The 27,577-nt window shown below is 45.6% G+C and overlaps 1 protein-coding gene across 1 annotated transcript; it reads right to left on the bottom strand.

Annotated features, from left to right (window-relative positions):
* Window positions 1-27,577, bottom strand: PRCC (proline rich mitotic checkpoint control factor). The gene is made up of 7 exons (XM_005898748.3): window positions 26,835-27,577; window positions 10,954-11,001; window positions 8,212-8,778; window positions 5,891-5,986; window positions 4,140-4,283; window positions 2,110-2,175; window positions 1-439 (listed from the first exon to the last, which is right to left on the bottom strand). Exons 1-7 carry the CDS (start codon window positions 27,303-27,305, stop codon window positions 353-355), a joined length of 1,479 nt encoding a protein of 492 aa, XP_005898810.2. The 5' UTR covers window positions 27,306-27,577; the 3' UTR covers window positions 1-352.

The raw sequence follows: 27,577 nt of genomic DNA, 5'->3' as shown, positions 1-27,577 counted from the left end.
TCTGTTGGACTGAATATTTTATTTCAACAGACATCCCTGGTTTTAAAAAAAAAAAAAAATGGAGGGAGGGGGGGATATCATCACACCCAACAGGGAGCAAAACTCCCATCCAAGAACTCAGAGCCTCTTCTGAGGCATCACTTGAGTCTTTGCTAGCTCCAAGACAGAAAGGAGCTGAATTTTCTAACTTTTGTTAAGAAAAATCTATCAAATATGTTCATTCTCGCAGAGGCGAGGGCTGGGTCCTCAAGGAAAGAGATCCTGGGCTCGGATCAGCTGGGGTCCCAGAGATGAAGCTGGGGGCCGAGCCAGCTGGGCTGCAGGAGATCCAGAGGCAGTCAGGTCCAGAGCCCTAGAATCCGTATTTGGCTTGGGTCTGCCGGCGGCTGAGCTTGTTCTCCGACCAGGTGTTCTTCAGCTCCAGCTCCCGCTCCTTAGCCTGTGCAAGGGAGAGGGGGAAGGGGAGAGTCACACCAAGGCTCTAAGAAACGAGCTTCTCTTGCCTCTGTGTGCTTCCCAGTTTAAAGTCTTTCTGCCATCAAAACAATTATGAGGAAAAAGTAAATCCCTTGAAGGATTTAATTTTCTTATTCAAGCAGAAGGGGAGGACCCTCAGAAAGCAAAGGAATAGGGTTCAAGCAGAATTTCAAGAATGCTGGTCCTGGGACTTCCCTGGTGGCCCAGTGGCTAAGACTCCATGCTCTCAATGCAGGAGGCCAGAGTTCAATCCCTGGTCAAGGAACTAGACACCACATGCTGCAACCAAGAAGCTGCATGCCACAACTAAACCCTGCATGCGCAACGAAGGCCTGTTGTAGTCAAATACATAAATAAATATTAAAAAAAGAATGCTGGTCCTTCCTCAGCTAGATTTAAAACGGAAATGCTCAAATGGGAAATGGACAAATGAGAACTTGAATTTGGCGTCTGAAAGGAACACAATCCGCTGCCTTGGATACCTAACAAGCCACGTGGGGGAAGACAGCGTTGAAGACCTGGACAGGTCCAAATAGGACACCTACCAACAGTAACTTAGTCTGGAGCCGCTGTGTCGCTGTTGTGTTGAATACAGTATATATGGCACCCGAGAAATTCACACCACTTTAGAGCACAAATTGAAGCTGAAAAACTGACTGGAAGGTACAAGAATTGATGCTTTCCCCTCCTGACTGTGGCAGCTCCTAGCTCTAGACTGCATTCTGGGAATGTACAAACACCACCCTAGAAGAGGGGCTCCTCAACCCCACCCCCACCTACTCCCCTGGGTGGAGGAGGGTGCTGAGAGTTCAGATTTAAAAAAAGACCCTACAGGGGAACAGCAAGCAAAAAATAATTTAAAAATAAAAACAAAAAATTTAAAGACACTACCCTTAAATTCTTTCCCTACAAATAACAAGATAGGGTAAGGGTACAAAGGAGTCAATGAAAAAGAAGGTGAAAATATGGTAAGAACAATGAATGCAAGTTCTGGCACTGAAATCGCCAACCAGCATATACACTATCTGAAAATGACCAGGAAAGAGTCTCACTCCTTCTGTACTTTTGACAGCATTTAGTACACTAGATCTCAAAAAAATATTTAATGACACAATAAATATTTGAAAGCTGCCAGGTCCTATCAAATAAATACCAAGAAATATTCCAATTCCAAAAGATATTTTTAGATTATCTGTAAATCTGAATTACTTGCACTGATGTTTCCTGCCACAGAAATGAAGAACACAAAACCAACCTTACCTCCTCATGAGGTGTATGTTCTGCTAAAAGTCGCTGAACCAATTTTTCTTTCGTTTTTTAAATTATCAGATGAACTTGTATTTAAAAGAACCTTATAAGAAACATTTCACCCCCTCTCTTATGTTTTAAATACCTGAATGTTCATTTACAGTTTATTCCAAGCACCTGTACTTGAGTCTTACATGAAGTGAGCCTGAGGCAGAGTAGGATAATTCTGAAGGACACATCCCCACCTAGTGACCATGTGGAGAACTGCGGAGGGTGCCCGCTGGAAGCAGGTTGTCTGACAGGCTTCTAGCCAAGATCTCAGCCTTCAAATCCCCAGGTTTACAGGGATCCTGCCTAGCAGGCCAGGGCCCTCAGGCCTCTCACCTGATGAATCAGGTACGTAATCTGGTGTTTCCGCCGCTGCTGGCCTGTTGGCTGCTCACCTTTCTTCTGTAAGGGAAGAGAACAATCATTAACACATTGAAAGAAAAGTGGAAGTTTCTCACTTGCCCCAATGCAACAAGGACGGGTATTAAGAAAAAAACTACACAGCCCAAATCCCAGGGGGAAGAAGTCAGCTTGGAGCAGTTTTTAAGTCTGTATACTTACAAGATAGTTATTTTTACTAAAGTTATTATGCAAAAATCTCAAGCTCAGAATACTTGCCTACAAGAGTCTGCCAATATCCTCATTAGACTGGAAATACTTTGCGGTCAGGGCTGTCTTCTGTATCTTTGGTAACCCACCACCCTCAGCACCAAGAATGGGGCTCTGCCCACAGTGGACAGCTGACACCAGCTTTACTGCCTGCAGTCCATCTAAAGCAGTTTAAAGGTCCAGGAGACCTCCCTCCCTTCTTACCTCCCGCCACCTCCTCTGCCCTTAAGGGCCCCTTCATCTCTGTCCACTTCTCCCCAGTCAGGCCAGATGTCTAGCCTATCTCCTGCCTGCTGCTTACTAAGCTCTCTCCCATCCATCACCTTGGGCTGAAACCCTACTCCCTCATTCTAGTAAGTACCAACAAGCAGCTTCCCTGGAATTAGGTTTTCACAATCACCACACCTCTCCAATTCTCAGCCTTCACCCGTAACTGCGCTGAACCCCTACCCCAACTGTGATGCAAATGATTTACTGTCAAAGTCTGTATTGGTCTGGGCTTTCACTCTGCGGTTTTCCTGTCCTCTGCCAGTGCTAGTCTCAGACTAGAAGCTTCCCAATCAGCCCCACCCAACTCCCAAAACTCCTCTCTGGAGCCTCCTCGGCACTTATGTAATCAATTTGCACCATAATCATTTATACTCAAGTGTCCTTAAAACTCTTTTTCTCAACTACACTCTAAACCTGTCAAGGACAGGAACTGCATCCTTCTCTTCTTTTTTTAAAATCTAGCTCAACACAATGAGATAGTGGGGAAAATAATAAAAGACTTAAACCTGGGAAAACAGCAGACTCCAATTCCCTGATGCTGTTTAATGTCATTTAATATGACGGTTAAAGATGACAAACATAAATCGTCCAGCTCCATTCCTGGTCCACAGTGAGCACCAACAGCAGCTGTTACTATGTGAGGATGCCTCTCCACCCAGTTAGTGGAGCATGCTCTCCTAAGTGGCTTTTCCGGTAAACAGTGATGGATCTATGCTGATCTAACCACAATCCTTTGCTCTGTCCTGTACGACCGCCAGCACTCAGTTAAAACAAATGGCTGGGGCTCAGATGGCCATCTGTGGCCAAAAAACAAAGCAAAGAAAATGGGGGGAGAAGGGCATAAAATGCCCGACCTTGGCCTTGCTGGTGCTGGGCTAGAATCCAGGCTCCCCCACATCTTCCCCGCTGTGGCAGGCTCATCAATGTCCACATTTGCTGTACTCAGCTAGTAGGTGAAGAGATGTTCATCATACTGACTGAAGAAAACTAGCACAGAGAAGGTAGGAGTGTGGTGTGGGAACTGTGAGAAATAAAGCATCTGCAAAGACCACAGCTGGGTTCAATAAATAAGAGAAAGAAAGGGGAGAGAAAGGGATGCACACTCAGAACCCAGGACCCCAGGACTTCGGAGGCTCTGTTGTGCCCACACCTCAATGACGTGCTGCACCAGATCCCAACTTAACAGGCTGGAGAGGGGGTAGGACAGCAGGAAGGAGCCACACATACTGAGACCTTCCCAACTGCAGGACAGGAAATGGCTCCAGCCGTCCAGTCTCAGCAACCAGACTACCATCTAGATAGAGAGCGAAGTGCTGCAAAATTCTGGGAAGTAGAAGCTGTGTCTGGGAGGCTTGGTGTACACTCCAGTACCAAGGGGAACACGTGTTTGCTAAAGGTGTAGGGACAGTAACAATGAGGTGAGGGGTCAGATTCTGCTTTGGGGACTCCCAAGGGGGCCACCCAGCAGACCTTTCTTTCCCACTTACTTTGCTGAATGACTTCATGGTTTTCTCTTCTGTCAATGACTTGGTCATCCACTGCTGGGCCCCACTGAGCTGGTCGTCACCTTTGATCTCCACAAAGTTGATCTCCTCCCTCCCTCGGTTCCTTTTGCCCTGCAGCCGCTTAAACTGGAAAAGGGGGGAGAAATTCAGGAGTCGAGGGTCTGGGTAGGGGATCAGCAGATGTCACCAAGGACCCAGAGTTCAGGGAATGATTTTGGGGCTCCCCAATTCCACTGCACCCTTAATTCTCTCTGTGCAGTATGTCCTTTCACCATGCCACCTCCCAAGCTGACAGGTGAAAGGCTACTTCTCACAAGCTCTCCTGGCCTCAGGAAAAAGAAGGCCAAAATGTATTCCCAAACGTGAGTGCAGAGATTCACTGGTATGAATTTTACTCAAATTGTGTATAAATTGTATATGCCTAAAAGAACTGCACACTATTTTCAAATTAAGAATTAAAGGTACAAAAACAATCCTAGGATCTCTCTTCTAAAAATCAGTTCTTTTAACATGTCTGTTCTTTCTTATTGGTTCAGTATCACCAAATCAGCAGACCACACACCAGATTAGACATTAGAGGAGAAGGTAATTCGAGATGGAGAGAGAGGAAGCCTCAAAAAAGAGCCTGGCAAAATTTCCAGGAGACTGCTACTCTTTCCCCTTCCTCCGAAAGAAAGAAAAAGTATCACACTGTTAAGTCACCAGAAGATGTGCTGAGGAGTGTAGGGGAAGAGGAATTAAATTCAAGAACACTTGGAAATCTGCAGTGAAGCCTAGGTTGTGGTCTGAGCCATCAGCAAGGCCTCTCTCTACCCATAAGGAGCTGACTTTTGCCACTGGATAAGTTCCCTGCTGCCTCCTAGGCTTAGAACAAAAAGGGCCTAACTACTGAACTTGTCAAGGAGGACATACACAGGAAAGTGGACGAACACAGGACGAACCACAGGCAGAAGTTTGCAAAGTTTCTGTGAAAAGGTGAGGAGAATGTTATTTTTATAAGACCTTGCATCCCCTATTTCTCCAACCCACTCCTGGTAGGCTGCAGCCTCCCTACAGATGGAATACTTTATCTCCTGAACATGCCTGGACGGTCGCAGAACACGAGGTTTTTATCTTCCCTTGTGCCGAGTTGGGGAGAGGCTCAGCAATAGGGAATAATACAGTGATGTGAAACACAAGGTTATTTACTGTGGCTGCTGTTCCCTCCCCAAAATTCACTCTCCCCGTCTCTGTCAGTATGATTGAACCCAACATTTTGGCTGGGCATAGTACCACCCAATGAAAAGACTACTGCGTTCTCTTGCAACTAAATATGGCCATATGACAGGTTCTAGTCAGTAAGATAGAAGGAAAAGTATTCTCAGGAACTTTCAGGAAGTCTCCTAAAGGGGGAGGTGACTTTCTGTTTCCACTCTGCTGCCTGGTGTGCAATAATGATGGCAGTGGCCTTAGCTACATTCTTATTTTATCGAAGGGGGCTGGATCTTGACAACTTTTTGAAGCTGCCATACCAGCCTTGGCCTGCCTACCTCTAGCCTTCTTTTATAAAGAAAAAAGTTAACCTCCCTTACATATGCCATTATTACCTGAAGTTTCTCAATTATATGTTCAAACCGAATCCCAAATGAATACAGCTTTTTTGCTTTTTTTTAAAAAAAGAATTTCCTTTAGCTTCAGACTTGAAACCTGGTGTCTAGGGGTCAAAGATGGTCACTTTGGCTTTATTAACTTACTGCTTCGTCATCAATGAAGGACGCATCTGGGGCAATTTCCTGGGGGGGGACCAGAGCCGGGTCCTGTGCGGGATAGTAGCCACCACTGTAATAATCCTGTAGTCAAGGAGGAGAGAAAACACACCAGCTGAGGGCACAGTGCAGAGAACTGAGAAAACCTCATCCAAGAGGCAGTGGTGATACCCACACCACAGACCCCTCAAGCGGACCAGCCAAAGCACAGATCCTAAGGACCTACCCTACAACTCAAGAACCAGAGTTTTTTCTGATCTACACCATCCAGACAGATGGATTTTTTTTCTAGGGAAGAGATACAAGAAATAAAGACATTCTCTCCTGCTTCAATTCACAGCCTGCTCCCTTAGCTGCTTCCCCAGCATGACTCCTTCTGCTGACCTCTACCGTGCCTCAGCCGGGCTCCTCCTGCTCAGAAGACCCCAGGACGCTCCAGTGTGAGCAGAGAGGAGAAGGCATGAGGCATGCTTCCTGCTCCTCGTTGGATCTAGCAGCCCTGGGCATGGGGGACTCCCTCCCCTAGAAGGCAGGGAGGTTGCAGATCTCTGATAAAAATAAACCACCATAAGGGTGGTATGGAATTGACAAAACTGGGAACAAACCAGGTTTGCATTACCAGATTTTCAGTTCAGGAATTGATGACGCCCCTTTAGAGGTGAGCTGGCCAGATGTTGCTGTGGACCGTAGAGGAACAGGGGTGAAGGCAAGGGCAAGGCCCCTACTGTGGCCAACTCAGGCAACTGCAGGGCTGAGAAACTATTTCCTCCCTGCCTGCACTTTTTCCTAATTCTTCCACTTTTGCCCAAAACTCCAAGAAATGCTCCTCTAAGAACATTCATTTTATATATGAAAAATAAGGTTTAATATTAAATCAAAATAATACATTAAAAAACAGAATAATTAAAGCATTAATTTTCATTTAAAGTATTGACAAAAAACATACATTTAAATTGAAGGGCCCCCTAGAGTAATTAGAGTGCTTTAATTTGCACTGACTGCCTTCATGGTATCTGTAACTGCATACAAAATCCCAACTGTTATTCATTGGCTGGATATAAACTAGTGGTTTCTTACATTTTTCTCTTTCTTTGCTAATGAGGTCAAAACATTCATCTTCCTCCTTCCAACAACACTGAGGGGAGACACACTGTCCCTGGTCAGTCTACAGGACACAGCAAGGCTTAATGGCAAATAGTTTTCAAAGTCTTTGATCAGAACAGAGAGCCCTCAAAGTCCACCTACCATGGGTCCCTACGCAGGCCTAGATTGTAGATAAGAGTAACAATGACCACTCAGAGAATCACTGAAGTCTTGAAACCATCACACACTAGCAGGAAAACTTCCTAAGGCTGCCCAGCCACAGCTGCCTCTGATCAACAACCACCATGGCTGTGAGTCCCCGGACTCCTTCGAGCCCTCTCCATCTAAGCAAGCTCTGACCACTGGAAGTCTGTCTTAAACTACTCACAACCTGGCCTCATTATATTCTCACCCTCTGAAGCCCTGGAGAACAATTTAAACAGCTCTTCCACATAACATTTGAATAAAATTTCTCATAACCATTTACTGAGCATTTGCTATGTTACCAATATAACCCTTGTAGCAACCCTGAAGTTCTATCATTCTCCCCATCTTAGAGCTGAGAAATCTGAGATTCAGAGGGGCAGATAAGTAATTTGCTCCAACTCACACAGCTTGAGATTCAAAATCTAAACCCCACTTCCTGTCTCTGCCTAAACTATGGTCCCCCAGTGTCTTCTCTCCAGAGACTGACGTTAGTCCTTTGACTTCTCATGTCTCAGTCAAGGCCTCTCACCATTCTCCTATTCCCTTTGCATTCAACTCTCCAGACTCCCTCCTCTCCCTCCCCACTTGCTATGTTCTCAGCACTCCCCACCTCCAGAACTCTCCTTGGACTCACTGCTATCGAGTCGTCTATGCCAAAGCTCTCACATCCTCCTCACCCACATGTGCAGAAGTTACCCGGGATCTCTAGGATTAGAGACTGCTCTTCTTCCACTTTCTCCCTATACCTCTCATCAGCTCCTACAATGACATTTTGTGTTCAGAATAAAGGGATTAATTGTGTGGTTCAACCTGTCAGGCTTCGAGACTTCGGCAATTTTAGATCAGTATGGTTCAGCATAAAGGCATAATGTTTTGAGACCCGATAAGGAAAACCAAGACACCAGAAGACTCATTAATTCAGCCAAAGTGATGCCAGAGAGGCCGATCACAGGCTCAAAACTCTCCCGGACTGCCAAACTCCAATATTCCCTGGCCTGCCCTCCATGCCGCCTACCCACCTGATAGTAAGCACCAGCGGCATTGGCATCGCCATATGTGGAAAACTGATTGTAGCTGTAGTCATCCCCAGGCTTAGGCATCCAAGGGGCCCCACTTGAGCCTGCTGCCATCTTGAATTCCAAGGGGGCATTGGCTGCATCGTCCTGGAAGGCCGGCTCTGGTTCTGTGCCTGGAGGCAGCTCTTCGGGGACAGTGGGAACGGGGTAAGGGTATGGCTCAACTCCAGGCGGCTCGGCCTTCTCAGGGAGGGAGAAAAAGTTCTCAGGGGCTACTTCCTCATCACTGTCGTCCTCCTCCTGCGTGATCTGCTTTGTCACCTGCAGGGCAGCACTCTTGGCGGCAGCCTTGATAGCTGAGGGCGACGGAGTGGTGGTTGTGGTGCCCACAACGGGGGCAAGAGAAGAGGACTTGGTCTTAGAAGCTTGCCTGGAGGGCTTAGTGTCAGAGGAGCCATCCGAGGGTTTCCGGGAGAAGGCATGGGGCAGGAGCAACCTGTTAGTCTCTTTCACAGTCAGGTTTTTAGGTTGGGGAAGCAAGGCGGACAAGCCAGCCCCCTCACTGGATCCCTGGTGACCCAAGTTTGGGTAAGGAGGGAAGAAAGGTGGCAAGTGAGGTGTTATGATACATGCTACTGACATTAAGAACAAGCATTACAGTTACATGCTCCAGCCTAAAATCTTACCAGCCCTGTTCTGCCTGACCTTTGCCCACTAAGGTCATCCAAAGTGGACTGGACTCCTCCTACCTCAGGCCCTTCTACTGTCCACTTCTCCCAGCTCCTCTATCACAAAACCTTTCCTGATTTTTTTTTTTTTTTTTGCTAATATGATACGTTTAGTAAATACATTGTCTTTCTTCTCCAAAAGCCCAGGGCTCTCTCCAGCTTATCAATGAACATCTCTCAATATCTTGAAGGTTCCTCTTAAGCATGGCAACTCCCTGCTTCCTTTGGATTGCCACTCAAAGTCAATAGCAAGGCTCTGTCCTAAAAAGACATTCATACATCCCGCCCAAAGTTCCCTCCCTGCCCAAGGAAAGCCCTAGAGATGTGGTATATCCAGCTTGTTTATGCCAGAGTCAAGCATTTAACTTATCAATTTGTAAGCTAACTGGCTCAGTCCATCCAGAGTTGCTGTTACTCCTAAGAATCTTTCGGATTCTGCTTTATGTAAAACAAGGCCAGCTGGCCTACCTGTAGGGCTGAGGGAGGCACTGGTTTGAAAAAGGAGATGGAGTTGGTGTCACTTATGGACACTGTGTCACTGTCCTGGAGTAACCATGTACTTCAGCACTCTCGGCCAAGAAATGCCCAGAGTGAGTAAACTAGGGCTTCTGAATCAAGCAGTCCAGGCAGAACTGTTCACCCAGAAAATGGGCTCTTCTCCCTGCTGTCTGTGTTCACAGACTTAGGTCATTCTATCTTGGCAGACGCCAAAGGCTCAGGCTCATAAAAACCAGACTGAGATGGAAGATGGAGCACATACATCCTTCAGGCTCCCTTCGAAGCGTGTGACTTCTTAGCCACATCTGGGATCATGGCTACATCCCTCTGCAGTGCTTGGTCCACACTCTGCCTCATCAGCTCAGAGGTTCTCTATGCATGCATCTCTTCCTACCGTCTGGAAGGCTGCTCTTTACTCCTAGAGTGCGTTCTGAGCCAGAGTCCTCCACCTCTTTAGTTGCCAGTTCACTTCCTCCAGGAAGCCATTCTGACAACAGGCGACAACTGGCTTCATTCAGTCTCAGCAAGTGAGTGTCTTTCATGATTCTTCCTCCGTATCCCACTACAGACATGGACACGGCATCACTCTCATCAGTTATCTAACTTCCATGTGAATTTGTCCTTCCAGGACCTCCCAACATGGGATATGACGCCTTAACAGACTCAGGGAAGGGGCAACCTCAGGATCATGTACTGAATTAGGAGACAACGACCTTACAAAGCAAGAGCCGCTTTTGCTCTTCCTGAGACATACAATTGACATGAGGTCAGAGGGCGTGTAAATCACTGAGTGTGGAGCTGAATAGGAAGAAATTCCTGGGAGGCAGAATAGAGGCCCTGGGACAGGGGAAACAGGAAATGGCAGTGTGAGCATCTCCCAGCACTGTCTGGTTAAGGACTTCTGGTCTTTATGACAAAGCAGCGGCTGAAGGCTGCAGGCAAGAGCATGGACTCAACAGTCAGACCGCCTCAGCCTGACCTCAGCTCTGTCCCCATGAGTTGTCTGACCCTGGGCAAGTTCCTCAAGGTCTCATTCTCCTCATATACAATACAGGAATGACAGTAACACTCTGATTTAGGTACTATTAAGAGGATAAAATCAGTTAAACACTGGTATAGCACTTGGTACTATTTAAGTTTCTTTTCCAGGTTAAAAATAAGACTGGGAGAAGATGGATAATTTTAAAGTTCAGATGTCCCATAACACCATTTTGACCAATCCATTTATTCTACTGTTCCTAAATAATCCTTTTACCTGAAATGTAATAAATCAAACTGAGTTCCAATTCATCTCCCTACCACGCCTGTCCTCTAGGAGAGGCGACGCCAGCACACTAAAGTCAGTGAACAGTGAGGGGAGGGGAGAAAAGCACAAGGTCTGATGTTACCTGGAAAACAAAACTACACTCAAATAGGCAGTCCTCGGTATCAATATCTGCATTTGCTCAAGCTTGATTTGGAAACTTCCCATCTTCCAGGAAGCAATATGGGAAGAAATGGCTTCTGTCACAAAGCTTACCTGAAGGACAGTTTTCTTCTTTGTGGGTTCATCTTCCTCAGAATCTGACTAAGAGAAAAAGAAACAAAGTAAGGCCTCGCTGTTTAAGGACAATAGGGAAAGCACTCACCTTAAATGAAGCAGAAATAAAGGCCTGGACAACAGTGGCTATCATCTTGTCTGGGCCCTTCCTCTGTGTGAGGGATGTATCTCCCAGGACCAGCCAAACAGCTTCAGAGAATGAGGCAGGCATTGACCTCCCCTGGTCACTCATTCTCAAACCCCCAGACCTGCTCCAGAGCCTTTTGCATCAATTTTGTCCTTTAAATTAAGACTACTTCCTCTCATTCAGTCTTTGGTGGAAAGAAAAAGCTATACCCATTCTTCTTCCTATAAATCTGTCCACTAGAAGATAAATGGCATTTGGCCCACAATCTCACCCAATCTCAGCTTCACTTCTAAAACCACTTATATAGACTACATAACCACAGGGCCGGGGCACTCCTATGGGATTAAGTGGTGTGTTAACTACTCTTCTATGAGACATTAAAGGTCAAAGCCATTGGAGAAATCCATTCCTCTCCAAGTATGATCTATTGTTTAAGTATGCCAGACAGAGTCGTTCACGTCCAGGAAGAAGGCAAGTAAATGATGACTGTGAGAATTTGGGGCAAGAAGGGAGGTCCCTCTGTGTTATCCCTCTTGATTCATCAGGATTGTTTCTAAAACAAGCTCTCACACTGAAAAATGGCCAAACTTTTAGTTCAACATCAGCTCCTCAGCCATCTTCAACTATCAGAAAGATGCAAGGCATATGAAAAACGAGCTGTAACATTTTATTTTAAAAAATTAATATCCAAACTGAGAACTTTAAAAGTTTTGCATTTGTTGTTAAGACCCTGGTTTGGGGCACCTGTAAATAAAGGTGATTAGGCAGAAATCTAAGATCCTTTCCATCCCCAAGATTTTAAACAAGTAAAATTCTCTGCCTATTTTTTTCAACAGAACCTCATATGTCACAAGTTCCCCACAGGATTCATCTGCTACAAGGACCTTTTGGTCATCATTACTCAGAACCTACTGTATGCAAGACACTGTGCCAGGCACTATAGACACGGCTCCAACTGGTGTCCTGTGGCTGGGCTATACATATACTACGATGCTATTCATCCACTCAGGCAGCAGGACAGGACTTGCAGCAGGCGGAGTCCTGGCCCACTGATTTCCAGAGGCACAGCCTGGACTACTTTCTCCACTGTGCTTCAAAGAGTTTCTTATATACCAAGACATGGAAAAAGTACCAGCCCTCAAAAAACTTGAGTCCAGTAAGAAGAAAGACAAGTACCCAAATAATTGTAATAAAAGCAGTTAAGGATAAGGGCATCAACTGTGACTCCAAAATCTCCTCAAAGAACCAGCCAAGCCTCCATGTGTACTTCTTCCACGGAAGTCCCCCACCTTGTCACTCCTCCTGCAGGTTCCTGGATGACTGCCACCTCTCACTCTCCTGTCAGTCTGCACTCTGCTCCTCCTGACCTGAAACTCTGAAGTCTTCCTAAAGCAGCTCACCTTGCTCTCCTCACTGTGTCCCTGTGTTATTTATTGTCTGGGGTGGCATCAGGCTAACAATGATTCATCTGTGCTTGCTCTGTAAATCCTGCATTTTTCATGTGCATATATACTTGCCTTACTAGAACTAACACCCAAAAAAGAAGTCCTTTTCATTATGGGGCACTGGAATGCAAAAGTAGGAAGTCAAGAGACAGCTGGAGTAACAGGCAAATTTGGCCTTGGAGTACAAAATGAAGCAGGCCAAAGGCTAACAAAGTTTTGCCAAGAGAACATTCTGGTCATAGCAAACACCCTCTTCCGACAACACAAGAGAAGACTCTACACATGGACGTCACCAGATGGTCAACACCGAAATCAGATTGATTATATTCTTTGCAGCCAAAGATGGAGAAGCTCTATACAGACAGCAAAAACAAGACGGGGAGCTGACTGTGGCTCAGATCATGAACTCCTTATTGCCAAATTCAGACTTAAATTGAAAAAAGTAAGGAAAACCACTGGACCATTCAGGTATGACCTAAATCAAATCCCTTATGATTATACAGAGGAAGTGACAAATAGACTCAAGGGATTAGATCTGATAGACAGAGTGCCAGAAGAACTATGGATGGAGGTTCATGACATTGTATAGGAGGCAGTGATCAAGACCATTCCCAAGAAAAAGAAATACAAAAAGGCAAAATGGTTGTCTGAAGAGGCCTTACAAATAGCTGAGAAAAGGAAACAAGCAAAAGACAAAAGAGAAAAGGAAAGATATACCCATTTGAATGCAGAGTTCCAAAGAATAGCAAGGAGAGAGATAAAGCTTTCTTGGTGATCAATGCAAAGAAATAGAGGAAAGCAATAGAACGGGAATGACTAGAGATCTCTTCAAGAAAATTACAGATACCAAGGGAACATTTCATGCAAAAATGGGCACAATAAAGGACAGAAATGGTATGGACCTAACGGAAACAGAAGATATTAAGAAGAGGTGGCAAGAATACACAGAAGAACTATATAAAAAAGATCTTCATGACTCAGATAACTATCATGGTGTGATCACTCACCTAGAACCAGACTGCGCATCCTGGAATGCGCAGTCAAGTGGGCCTTAGGAAGGATCACTAGGAACAAAGCTAGTGGAGGTGATGGAATTCCAGTTGAGCTATTTCAAATCCTAAAAGATGATGCTGTTAAAGTGTACTCAATATGCCAGCAAATTTGGAAAACTCAGCAGTGGCCACAGGACTGGAAAAGGTCAGTTTTCATTCCAATCTCAAAGAAAGGCAATGCCAAAGAATGTTCAAACTACTGCACAACTGCACTCATCTCACACGCTAGCAAAGTAATACTCAAACCAAGTGAGGCTTCAACAGTACGTGAATCGAGAACTTCCAGATGTTCAAGCTGGATTTAGAAAAGGTAGAGGAACCAGAGATCAAACTGCCAACATCCACTGGATCATCAAAAAAGCAAGAGAGTTCCAGAAAAACATCTACTTCTGCTTTACTGACTACACCAAAGCCTTTGACTGTGTGGGTCACAACAAACTGTGGAAACTTCTTAAAGAGATGGGAATACCAGACCACCTTACCTGCCTCTTGAGAAATCTGTATGTAGGTCAAGAAGCAAATTAGAACTGGACATGGAACAACGGAAAATGAGGTTGGAAAATGAGTACAAGATTGTATATTGTCACCCTGCTTGTTTAACTTATATGCAGAGTACATCATGCAAAATCCTGGGCTGGGTGAAGCTCAAGCTAGAATCAAGACTGCAGGAAGAAATATCAATAACCTCAGATATGCACATGACACCACCCTTATGGCAGAAAGCGAAGCGGAACTAAAGTGGAGACTGAAAAAGTTGGCTTAAAACTCAATTCAAAAACCTAAGATCGTGGCATCCAGTCCCATCACTTCAAGGCAAACAGATGGGGAAACAATGGAAACAGTGAGAGACTTTATTTTCTTGGGCTCCAAAATCCCTGCAGATGGTGACTGCAGCCATGAAATTGAAAAGACGCTTGCTCCTTGGAAGAAAAGCTATGACCAACCTAGACAGCATTTTAGAAAGCAGAGACATTACTTTGCTGATAAAGGTCTGCCTAGTCAAAGCTATGGTTTTTCTAGTAGTCATGTATGGATGTGAGAGCTGGACCATAAAGAAAGCTGAGTGCCGAAGAATTGATGCTTTTGAACTATGGTGTTGGAAAAGACTCTTGAAAGAGTTCCTTTGACTGCAAGGAGATCCAACCAGTTCATCCTAAAGGAAATCAGTCCAGAATATTCATTGGAAGAACTGATGCTGAAGCTAAAGCTCCAATACTTTGGCCACCTGATGCAAAGAAATGACTCCTTAGAAAAGACCCTGATGCTGGGAAAGATTGAAGGCAGGAGAAGGGGATGACAGAGGATGAGATGGTTGGATGGCATCACTGACTTGATGGACATGAGTTTGAGCAAGCTCCAGGAGTTGGTGATAGATAGGGAAACCTGGCGTGCTGCAGTCCATGGAGTTGCAGAGTCAGACACGACTAAGCGACTGAACTGAACTGATCCGTGAAAATGCAAAAAATGTATACTAACTAAAATTTTTTAACAGAATTCAAGAATTATTATTCTCTCTGGTCTGCCACGAGGTCAAACACAATCCAAGAAAAGCCTTAAGCCCCAAACACCCAAGCATTTTTGACCTTTTCTCTCTGTTCCAAACTCCACTGCCTCAGGGTTTACTGACCATTTCCCTTTTCTTTTTTTTCCCCTCACTCCTCCTTCCCTTGTTTTTTGACTATGAAGACTTTCTCCTTTTCAGCAGACCACACAGAACCACCTTACTGTGGGGTACACAAGGCTGTCATGAAGTCCCCAAGGCATGTTTAAACTTTAACATCTTAGGCAATATGTCCAATGGAAACAATCTGAAAAGAAAATGTTATCAAGTTTAAGACGATTACATTCATAAAACCATACAAGCATATTTTTATTTTTCAGATCTGTGACAAACAAAAAGTGGCTACTCTGAAATTGTAGGCAAACTGTCCTATGGCTAATAGAATTGAAGGCCAGATCAGCTGGGGGAAGAAAATTCAATTTTTCCTTAAATGTCACAGACTGTTTCCATTATACTGTCAACCTAAGTTTAAAGCTTAAAAGCACACACACGAAAAACTGTACAAAGATTTTAAGAACACCTTATTAATTCCGGATTTAGAGGACTGCTACGGTTACTCACAATCATCCTTCTCTCTTTGAACATCCTGTACTAATCTACTGAGCCCCATTATAAATCATCTCATGATGGGCACAAATAGGACTCCCTAAAACAGAACACTAAGACCCTCAAAAAATGTGCTGAACCCCTAAGCCCTTCTTAAGACTATTCATCTTTGAGAGAGGGGCAGAAATAAATCTTTACCTCTTAAAGCTGACTAACAGGGCTCTGAGACATTCAGTACCACACCTGGGCCACAGAGGAAGTCCAGGGCCCTTGGGAGAGCAGGGAAGCAGAATGAGAACCACTCGCCCTCTGAGTTAACTTTAGCCAACCAAAGAGGCTGGAAACATGGAACTCACTGGTTCATTATGGGAAAGAGGCTGAGAGGCCACTCAAAGGACTTACGGGCATGTGTGGGCTTGGATGAAAACAGGAAACCAAAGAAAGCTCAGCAAGGAATTATCCAAATACCTCACACACAAAAATAAATTTCAGTTCAGAGTACTATAAAGGAGGAGATGAGTAATCCAAGATGTGCCATATATCTACCAGTCATGGGGTCAGGGGCTCTCTTAGAGAATTTAAAAGGAAAATTAATTCAGCTTCTATCAGGAACCAACTGGAGGCAACAGGATCAGCCTAAGCACAGTATTTAATTTAGACACAACGAGAACTTCCTTGATGGTGAAAGGTACATGACCACACTTGGGTTTTTTTCCCCTTTATCATGGTAAAGCATATATAACATAAAATGTATCATTTTAACCATTTATAAACATACAATTCAGTAGCATTAAGCACATTCATAATATTGTATAACCATCACCACTATCTGTCTCCAGAACTTCTCCTCATCCCAAACAGTAACTCTGTACCTATTAACAATAATTCCCCATTCCCCAGTAACCTCTATACTACTTTCAATCTCTTCATTTGCCTACTCTAGGTACCTCATACAAATGGAATCATATAATGTGTCCTTTTGTGTCGAGCTTATCTTACTGAGCATGTCTGCAAAGTCCATCCATATTGTAACATGTATCAGACTGCATTCCTTTTTAAGGTTGAGTAATATTCCACTGTATGTACATACCACTCTTTGTGTATCCACTCATCTGTTGCTGAAAATGTGGGTTATTGCCACCTTTTGGCTACTGTGAACAGGGCTGCTATGAACACTGCTGCTGCTGCTAAGTCGCTCTAGTCGTATCCGACTCTGTGCGACCCCATAGCCGGCAGCCCACCAGGCTCCCCCATCCCTGGGATTGTCCAGGCAAGAACACTGGAGTGGGTTGCCATTTCCTTCTCCAATGCATGAAAATGAAAAGTGAAAGTAGCATACAAGTATTTGTTTGAGTCCTGTTTTCAATTATTTTCACCTAGGAGTGAAACTGCTGGATCATTCTAATTAACTTTTTGAGAACCCACCAAACTGTCCTCCACAGGACTATATTAAAAGGTCAACTCCTAGAGTGCTGAAGACCAGCGAAAGGCGATCTAAGTGGGTCTGTGTCATCTGACCCAGAGAGGATGATGATGCTAGAGATACAGGAGCCCCCAGGGCTGGAAGAAGTAGGCTGGGCTAGAAAAGGCATTCCCAGGTTTTCGAGACACAAACTGGCCGTGTCTCTTAAGAAGGAAGTGCTGCATTTCTTTTTGGCCTCCTAAGAGCCTGCGCCTCAGTGGCCACCACTGTCCTCTCTGTTCCAGCTGCCAAGAGTGACAAGACACACACCGCCCGAGACTGCTGAGCAAGAACGGAAACAGACATTTCCCATTAGGCCAGGCCCAGCGGGATCTGCTCACTCCCCATGGCAGCTCCCTCTTATCTCCCAGGCTCTGGTTCTGACAGACTCCCTTTCCAAAAAGCAATCACTAGTTGCCAGGGCCAGAGGCCAAGAAGGAAATCTGAGCCCAAGCACAGACCACCGCCCCACCACCAACCCCCAGGCTCCAAACTCTAATCACTTACACACTCCTCTCTGCTATTATCCCAATTAGCTACATTGATCAACGGTTTTCCCCTTTGGTCTCAAATATGTTCTTACACCTGCCCGTTCAGTTAGGGCATCATTTTCGCTTCCACTTTTGCACTCCTCATAGTACCATTTTCCTAGTTCTGGTTGCTCAAGACTCTTCTATCTTTTGGTAGGAACTATGATAGAAAATGTGGAAAACTCAGCAGTGGCCACAGGACTGGAAAAGGTCAGTTTTCATTCCAATCCCAAAGAAAGGCAATGCCAAAGAATGCTCAAACTACCACACAATTGCACTCATCTCACACGCTAGTAAAGTAATGCTCAAAATTCTCCAAGCCAGGCTTCAGCAGTACGTGAACCATAAACTTCCAGATGTTCAAGCTGGTTTTAGAAGAGGCAGAGAAACCAGAGACCAAATTGCCAACATCCGCTGGATCATGGAAAAAGCAAGAAGAGTTCCAGAAAAACATCTATTTCTGTTTTACTGACTATGCCAAAGCCTTTGACCATGTAGATCACAAATGAACTGTGGAAAATTCCGAAAGAGATGGGAATACCAGACCACCTGATTTGCCTCTTGAGAAACCTATATGCAGGTCAGGAAGCAACAGTTAGAACTGGACATGGAACAACAGACTGGTTCCAAATAGGAAAAGGAGTACATCAAGGCTGTATATTGTCACCCTGCTTATTTAACTTATATGCAGAGTACATCATGAGAAACGCTGGGCTGGAAGAAGCACAAGCTGGAATCAAGATTGCCCGGAGAAATATCAATAACCTCAGATACGCAGATGACACCACCCTTATGGCAGAAAGTGAAGAGGAACTAAAAACCTCTTGTTGAAAGTGAAAGAGGAGAGTGAAAAAGTTGGCTTAAAGCTCAACATTCAGAAAACTAAGATCATGGCATCTGGTCCCATCCCTTCATGGGAAATAGATGGGGAAACAGTGGAAACAGTGGCTGATTTTATTTTTGGGGGCTCCAAAATCACTGCAGATGGTGATTGCAGCCATGAAATTAAAAGACGCTTACTCCTTGGAAGGAAAGTTGTGACCAACCTAGACAGCACATTAAAAAGCAAAGACATTACTTTGCCAACAAAGGTCCATCTAGTCAAGGCTAGGGTTTTTCCAGTGGTCACGTATGGATGTGAGAGTTGGACTGTGAAGAAGGCTGAGTGCCGAAGAATTAATGCTTTTGAACTGTGGTGTTGGAGAAGACTCTTGAGAGTCCCTTGGACTGCAAGGAGATCCAACCAGTCCATCCTAAAGGAGATCAGTCCTGGGTGTTCATTGGAAGGACTGATGCTGAGGTTGAAACTCCAATACTTTGGCCACCTCATGCAAAGAGTTGACCCATTGGAAAAGACCCTGATGCTGGGAGGAGGGATTGGGGGCAGGAGGAGAAGAGGACGACAGAGGATGAGATGGCTGGATGGCATCACCGACTCGATGGACATGAGTCTGAGTGAACTCCGGGAGTTGGTGATGGACAGGGAGGCCTGGCGTGCTGCAATTCATGGGGTCGCAAAGAGTCGGACACGACTGAGTGACTGAACTGAACTGATGATAGAAAGAAACACAACATACCTAGGAGCAAATACGACTTCTGCTCCTCTCAAACTATGTGATTTTAGCTCTGTTCTCTAAATTCCTATATCCTCACCTGTAAACCAGGGGTAAGGCTTAACTTAGAGAGTCACTGATGTGCCCAGCACAGTGTCAGACACTGCACAGGTGACCCACAGATGTTGGTGCATTCGTCTTTCCCTTTCTATCTAGGGCTAAATCCTAGTTAAATTCACCGCAGTCAACTCTTAACAGAAGTGACCAAAATCAGTGAAATTTCAATTTCACAGCTTCAAATCCTTCACTACCTGGGTAAGCAATTTGAAAGGACGCCTAACACTAATCCAAGTAACTCGGAAATTTCTATTTGTGTTGGAAGGCACATTACATGACAGAAAACCCTTAGAGCAAACGTATTCCTCTAATTTTGCTTTTTTGGTATCCTAATTTTAGAAGTCTGCATCTCCTAAGCCCACAAAATCAGCGGGCTGATTTTCTTAACAACTGTTCAGAAAAAGAACAGTAAGAAGGGAAAAGGAATGATGATTCCCCATTTTATGGATCACTCCTAATTTTTGACTCACATTAAGTCAAAAGCTGACTGAATTTGATATTGAAACGTACATGGAGAGAGAATTTCCTGTGTTCCCTGACTGTGGCTGATCGATGAGCCGACTCAAATCAAACCAATCATAGTCTCTCTCCCAGAAAACCAGACCAGAACTAAAACTATAGTTCAGTCTGGGCCAATCACTAAAAGGAAGGAATGAAAAACCAAGGAGGTATAGGTGGCCATCTTTCGTCCGCAACAAAAGTTAAGAAGTGGAGGAAACTGGTCTGCAGACAAAGAAGAATGAATTAAAGGTGCAAACAGAAGCTGTGTGGGTCCCTGACAGATCTCCAACTCCTGATTCCAGGCCCTTTCCAGGGTACCTCAGTATATTTATGATGTATTTCTACTTATGCTAGCTTGGAGCAGTTTCTGATACTTGTAACCAATTAAATCTAACTAATCCCCAACCTGCTCTACCTTTGTATTCCCCAAATAAATAGCACCACTACCCTCCCAGCTGCCTGAGCCAAAAGGTCAGCCTTGACCCCTCTCCTTCACCCACGCTGCTACTGCTAAGTCGCTTCAGTTGTGTCCGACTCTGTGCGACCCCATAGACGGCAGCCCACCAGGCTCCCCCGTCCCTGGGATTCTCCAGGCAAGAACACTGGAGTGGGTTGTCATTTCCTATTCCAATGCATGAAAGTGAAAAGTGAAAGTGAAGTCGCTCAGTCGTGTCTGACTCTTAGCGACCCCATGGACCACAGCCTACCAGGCTCCTCCATCCATGGGATTTTCCAGGCAAGAGTACTGGAGTGGGGTGCCATTGCCTTCTCTGCCTTCACCCACGACATCCAATCAATTCCCTGGTCTTACCACTTCTCCCTCCAAAAAAGACCTGGAACCTCCAATCCTCTCCATCCCCACCACTCCCTCGTCTCACACTGTCTCTACCAGTCTTGCTCCCTCCAGATCTTTTGGCACCCTGTGATCAGAGGGTTCTTGCTCAGACTTAAGGGCTTTTCACTACCCTAGAATTATGTACAAGGGCCTTGGCATCGTATCCAAGGCCCATTATCATCTGGCCTCAATCTCTTTCTCTCTAGCCTCTGCTCTCATCACTACCCCTGCCCACCACGCACTGCAGCCATGGTGCCTTGCTAAAGCTCCCCGCAAAGTGTTTGCATTCTCTCATCTCTGGGCTTTTGTACATTCCGTTCCCTCTGCCTGATGTCCTCCTCTTCATCACCCCTTTCTCTGGCTACCTTCTGCTCACTTGTCATATCTCTAAAGTGTAGACATCATCTCCTGAAAGCCTCCCCAACCTCTAAAGTTGATTAGTGCCCCAAAGGAGAGGTCCCGTGGCACCAGCTCTATCATGGTCCTCCTGATTTGACCTTGCCTGTCTCCCCCGACATAGACCATCAGGTCCTTTTACAATAGGGTCTATCATGCTCACTACTGTACTCAGCTCCTGGCACAGAGAATCAGCTCAACAGTGAATGAAGGAATGAACGAGAGTTCAGAGTTAATTGATCCTACTTCAGCACCAAATTCTAAAGGAAAATTATTTAAGGAAACCTAATTCATTCACTTGAAAAGCAGAGACATTACTTTGCCAACAAAGGTCCATCTAGTCAAGGCTAGGGTTTTTCCAGTGGTCATGTATGGATGTGAGAGTTGGACTGTGAAGAAAGCTGAGCGCCGAAGAATTGATGCTTTTGAACTGTGGTGTTGGAGAAGACTCTTGAGAGTCCCTTGGACTGTGAGGAGATCCAACCAGTCCATTCTGAAGGAGATCAGCCCTGGGATTTCTTTGGAAGGAATGATGCTCAAGCTGAAACTCCAGTACTTTGGCCACCTCATGCGAAGAGCTGACTCATTGGAAAAGACTCTGATGCTGGGAGGGATTGGGGGCAGGAGGAGAAGGGGAAGGCAGAGGATGAGATGGCTGGATGGCATCACTGACTCGATGGACGTGAGTCTGAGTGAACTCCGGGAGTTGGTGATGGGCAGGGAGGCCTGGCATGCTGCGATTCATGGGGTCGCAAAGAGTCAGACATGACTGAGCGACTGAACTGAACTGAACTGAACTGAATTCATTCACTCAGATGTTTACTGAAAGCCCAATAAGCACAGGACACAGAGCTTAGAGCCACAGGACCTTAGACCCACAGATATTTCAAAGGCTAAGGTCGCCCTTACCTATTCACCTTAGAACTTTCTTAGGCTACCTTTCCCAGGAATTACATGTTCAGAAAACAAAACACTAACTTGTACAGAACAAAAATGGGAAACTGAACCAGTTAAGGCCTAGGATTTGGTTTTATTCTAATTATCCATCTCACAATTTATCTCAGGAATTTAGCAAATTATACTTACAAAGGAGGGATAGTTAAAAGTCCTCAGAATTTTCCACCACTTCAGCCGGCCTAAATGGAAGATTCTACAGTCTCTACCAGCAACTTTTCCTGATGCTACCTCTGAGGACCTAAAAATGAGTCTTTCAACTGTCACTGTGGAGGGAAGCAAGCTGGCTCAAAGTGCCATCTTCCCCCATATATAGCAATTAGGCTGAAAGGAAATTTGGGAAGAAAACTGTGAAAACAGAATGCCCCCCAAAATGAACCTATTTTCCTCTGTCTTAGGAACTTTCCTTTGTTCCAGGTTAAATCAAGAGCAAACTTAAGTTCCAATGGAGCAAAAGAAGGCTTTTTGGAACCCTAGACTTAGAAATAACAGACTTGGGTAAAAAAGAAGGGGGAAATGATTTGGAAAAAGTTTGGAACAAGGTAGTAAGAGAGATTCTGGAAATACCTTCCATAAAGAATCCATATTCATTTGAATTCATTCACCCAAAATATTTAGATAGTACTCAGTATGTGCCAGGCATTGCTTTAACCACTAGGAATTCAGCAGTGAAAAAAATAAACAATAAGCCCTGTCTTCATGGAGCTTGTATACTAGCAAAAGAGAGAGGCTAATAAAATAAACAGCATGTGAGATGGTCAGTATGTCATCTCATACACAGCAAGGTAATGCTCAAAATCCTCCAAGCCAGGCTTCAATAGTATGTGAACTGTGAATTCCAGACATGCAAGCTGGATTTAGAAAAGGCAGAGGAACCAGAGACCAAATTGCCAACATCCCCTGGATCATCGAAAAAGCAAGAGAGTTCCAGAAAAACATCTACTTCTGCTTTATTGACTATGCCAAAGCCTTCGACTGTGTGGATCACAACAAACTGTGGAAAATTCTGAAAGAGACGGAAATACCAGACCACCTGACCTGCCTCTTGAGAAACCTGTATGCAGGTCAGGAAGCAACAGTTAGAACTGGACATGGAACAACAGACTGGTTCCAAATAGGAAAAGGAGTACGTCAAGGCTGTGTATTGTCATCCTGCTTATTTAACTTATATGCAGAGTACATCATGAGAAACGCTGGGCTGGAGGAAGCACAAGCTGGAATCAAGATTGCCGGGAGAATCCATGCGCCCTTTCTTGGTCCTACTTGAGCTTAGTCTCCGGTACCACTGTGCAGACTGGGTCAAGTAGAACCAAGAAAGAAAAAAAAAAAAAAAGATTGCCAGGAGAAATATCAATAACCTCAAATATGCAGATGACACCACCATTATGGCAGAAAGTGAAGAGGAACTAAAAAGCCTCTTGATGAAAGTGAGAGCAGAGTGAGAAAGTTGACTTAAAGCTCAACAGTGAGAAAACTAAGATCATGGCATCTGGTCCCATCACTTCATGGGAAATAGATGGGCAAACAGTGGAAACAGTGAGAGACTTTATTTTCGTGGGCTCCAAAATCCCTGCAGATGGTAACTGCAGCCATGAAATTAAAAGACACTTGCTCCTTGGAAGAAAAGTTATGACCAATCTGCTGCTGCTGCTGCTGCTGCTAAGTTGCTTCAGTCGGGTCCGACTCTGTGCGACCCCATAGACGGTAGCCCACCAGCCTCCCCTGTCCCTGGGATTCTCCAGGCAAGAACACTGGAGTGGGTTGCCATTTCCTTCTCCAATGCATGAAAGTGAAAAGTGAAAGTGAAGTCACTCAGTCGTGTCCGACTCTTATCAACCCCATGGACCACAGCCTACCAGGCTTCTCCGTCCATGGGATTTTCCAGGCAAGAGTACTGGAGTGGGGTGCCATTGCCTTCTCCATATGACCAACCTAGACAGCATATTAAAAAGCAGAGACATTACTTTGGCAACAAAAGTTTGTCTAGTCAAAGCTATGGTTTTCCCAGTACTCATGTATGGATGTGAGAGTTGGACTATAAAGAAAGCTGAGCGCCGAAGAATTGATGCTTTTGAACTGCGGCATTGAAGAAGACTCTTGACAATCCTGTGGACTGCAAGGAGATCCAACCAGTCAATCCTAAATGAGATCAGTCCTGAATATGCATTGGAAGGACTGATGATGAAGTGGAAGCTCCAATACTTTGGCCACCTGATGCAAAGAACTGACTCATCTGAAAAAACTCTGATGCTGGGAAAGATTGAAGGTGGGAGAAGGCGATGACAGACGATGAGATGATTGGATGGCATCACCAACTCTATGGACATGAATTTGAGTAAGCTCTGGGATTTGGTGATGGACAGGGAAGCCTGGCATGCTGCAGACCATGGGGTTGCAAAGAGTTGGACACGACTGAGCAACTGAACTGAACTAGATGGTGATAAAGTATCTTAGATGGTGGTGCTATGGAGAAAAATAAAAGAAGTGGGGTGGGGCGGAGTGGGTGACAAGTTACAACTGAAATAGGTCGGCTAGCAAGTCCTCACTGGGAACTTGTCTTTTAAACCCAGATTTGAAAGAGGTGAGGGAGAGAACATTCAGACATCTGTGGGGAAGAGAACAGAAATAGCCTCCAGGCCGATTTGGAAGTCTGAAAAAAAGCAAGGGCGAAAATAAGCTTCCCTCTGAGGGTTACCAGAGGTGAGCAAGGCATGGACCAACTGACCTTTTAGAAGTGAAAGAATGGGAAGAACTCCAGATAACTCTAAAGTATTACCTGCCCCTAGGATGTTCAAGCTGGTTTTAGAAAAGGCAGAGGAACCAGAGATCAAATTGCCAACATCCGCTGGATCACAGAAAAAGCAAGAGAGTTCCAAAAAAACATCTATTTCTGCTTTATTGACTATGCCAAAGCCTTTGACTGTGTGGATCACAATCAACTGTGGAAAATTCTGAAAGAGATGGGAATACCAGACCACCTGATCTGCCTCTTGAGAAATTTGTATGCAGGTCAGGAAGCAACAGTTAGAACTGGACATGGAACAACAGACTGGTTCCAAATAGGAAAAGGAGTACATCAAGGCTGTATACTGTCATCCTGCTTATTTAACTTCTATGCAGAGTACATCATGAGAAACGCTGGGCTGGAAGAAACACAAACTGGAATCAAGATTACTGGGAGAAATATCAATAACCTCAGATATGCAGATGACACCACCCTTATGGCAGAAAGTGAAGAGGAACTCAAAAGCCTCTTGATGAAAGTGAAAGTGGAGAGTGAAAAAGTTGGCTTAAAGCTCAACATTCAGAAAATGAAGATCATGGCATCCGGTCCCACCACTTCATGGGAAATAGATGGGGAAACAGGCGAAACAGTGTCAGACTTTATTTTTCTGGGCTCCGAAATCACTACAGATGGTGACTGCAGCCATGAAATTAAAAGACGCTTACTCCTTGGAAGGAAAGTTATGACCGACCTAGATAGCATATTCAAAAGCAGAGACATTACTTTGCCAACAAAGGTCCATCTAATCAAGGCTATGGTTTTTCCTGTGGTCATGTATGGATGTGAGAGTTGGACTGTGAAGAAGACTGAGCGCCGAAGAATTGATGCTTTTGAACTGTGGTGCTGGAGAAGACTCTTGAGAGTCCCTTGGACTGTGAGGAGATCAGCCCTAGGATTTCTTTGGAAGGAATGATGCTCAAGCTGAAACTCCAGTACTTTGGCCACCTCATGTGAAGAGTTGACTCATTGGAAAAGACTCTGATGCTGGGAGGGATTGGGGGCAGGAGGAGAAGGGGAAGGCAGAGGATGAGATGGCTGGATGGCATCACTGACTCGATGGACGTGAGTCTGAGTGAACTCCGGGAGTTGGTAATGGACAGGGAGGCCTGGCGGGCTGTGATTCATGAGGTCGAAAAGAGTCGGACACGACTGAGTGACTGATCTGATCTGATCTGATCTGAGGATGTCTCTTCTATCTCCCAAGTGCTCACTCCAAAAAAGGTCTTCAATTTTTCTGATCCAACATTCAGAAAACGACACAAGCTTGGTTGCCTCTTCTATATGTAAATGGTGAAACTGAAGCATAGGCCTGCAGTTCAGCTAAACTCTGCATCTTCACTCTGTCCTTCACCAGGTAAGATCTTACACATTGGACACCTGTTTCTCATCTGTAAAAATTAGAATGTTATCTCTCACAGTTCTGTGGCAATTCAAGGAAAGGGTCAATGCCTGGCAAATAATCTGTACTCAATAAATACTGAATTTCTTCCCTAACTTCGCTCAAAAATAGAATCCAGGATCCCTATCCTTTCTGCTCAGACCCTGATGCTTTTAAGTTCAGAGGCAAAGCAAAAGATTAGTTCTGAATGTTGGCCAAGGGCTCAGGAATTGTCTCCTGTTACCTCTTCTAATGCCATATTTTATGCTGTTGTGAGTACATCGGGGGTTTGGGGCGGGGGGCGGGGGGAACCTTCGATGAAGATGCAACAGAGGGAATGCAATCAAGGATTCCTGGGCCTGGCCCTGTCAGTGTCAGGGGATGGTATAAGGCCTTTCCGCGGGCGGGTCCAGTTTGGAGAAACACGCAAGGACAAGTACCCTAACTCCCCAAGCCGACAAACTTCAGCTGGACTAATCGCACAGTACCAGGGATCCAGTGGTCCGGAATCAACGGATGCATTTACAGGAGAGAGTCTCCGAGCCTCCACAAGTCCCTCCCACAGCTGAGCCCATGCCCAAACCCAATGGACAGTGGGTGCCCTCTCCGGATACTCACATCCCCTTTATGCAACTCTGGCGCCGCAATCTTCACCGGCTCTGTCCTCTTCTTTGGCTTCGGAAGCCCCAGGGGGGGCCCGGCACCGCCGATAGGGGGGGGCAGACTGAGGCCAGGGCCTCGGGGCGAGGGCAGCCCCAATCCGAGCCCCTCCCCAACTCCCGCCGCTTCAGCCGGGCTCACGCCTGGAGGTGGGGGGAAACCTCCCAGGCCGAAGGGCAAGGGGGGAGGAGGCTGGAGCCGGGGGTCGCCGGTGGGTGGGGGCAGCAACAGCGGCGGGGGAAAGGCTGGGGCCAGCATCTGGGGGGGCGGAGGCAGCAAGGCCGGACCCTTGGGTGCGGGAAGAGAAGCGAACAAGCCCCCTAAAGTGGGCCCAGGTGTAGGGGCCGCCGCCTCCTCCTCCTCCTCCGGCTCCGGCTCAGCCTCATCCGGCTCACTTTCATCGCTGCTGGCGTAAGCAACCAGCGACATGGCGCCGCCCGCCTTTGGGGCGCCCTTGCCGGCAGACGAGGCCTACTTGAGACCGGGGATGTCCGGAGGCCTAGTGTGCCCCCCCAACTCGGCGGGGAGGGGAACCAAAAAGCCCGCCTTCTCCGTACTCTAGGGCTAGCCCCGGCAGAAGCCCATGCCCATAGTTGATTTCTACCGAATAAGGCTTCCCTCTTCACTTAAGCTCCTAGTCCCGGGCAACTACACACAGCTAATGGCCGCCGAGTCACTCCGCCTCCTCCTCGCCTCACTAA

The sequence above is a fragment of the Bos mutus genome, chromosome 3 (assembly GCF_027580195.1).
Source record: "Bos mutus isolate GX-2022 chromosome 3, NWIPB_WYAK_1.1, whole genome shotgun sequence".
NCBI lineage: Eukaryota > Metazoa > Chordata > Mammalia > Artiodactyla > Bovidae > Bos > Bos mutus.
The sequence above is the reverse complement of the archived record's forward strand: the minus strand, read 5'-3'. Positions and strand labels throughout refer to the sequence as shown.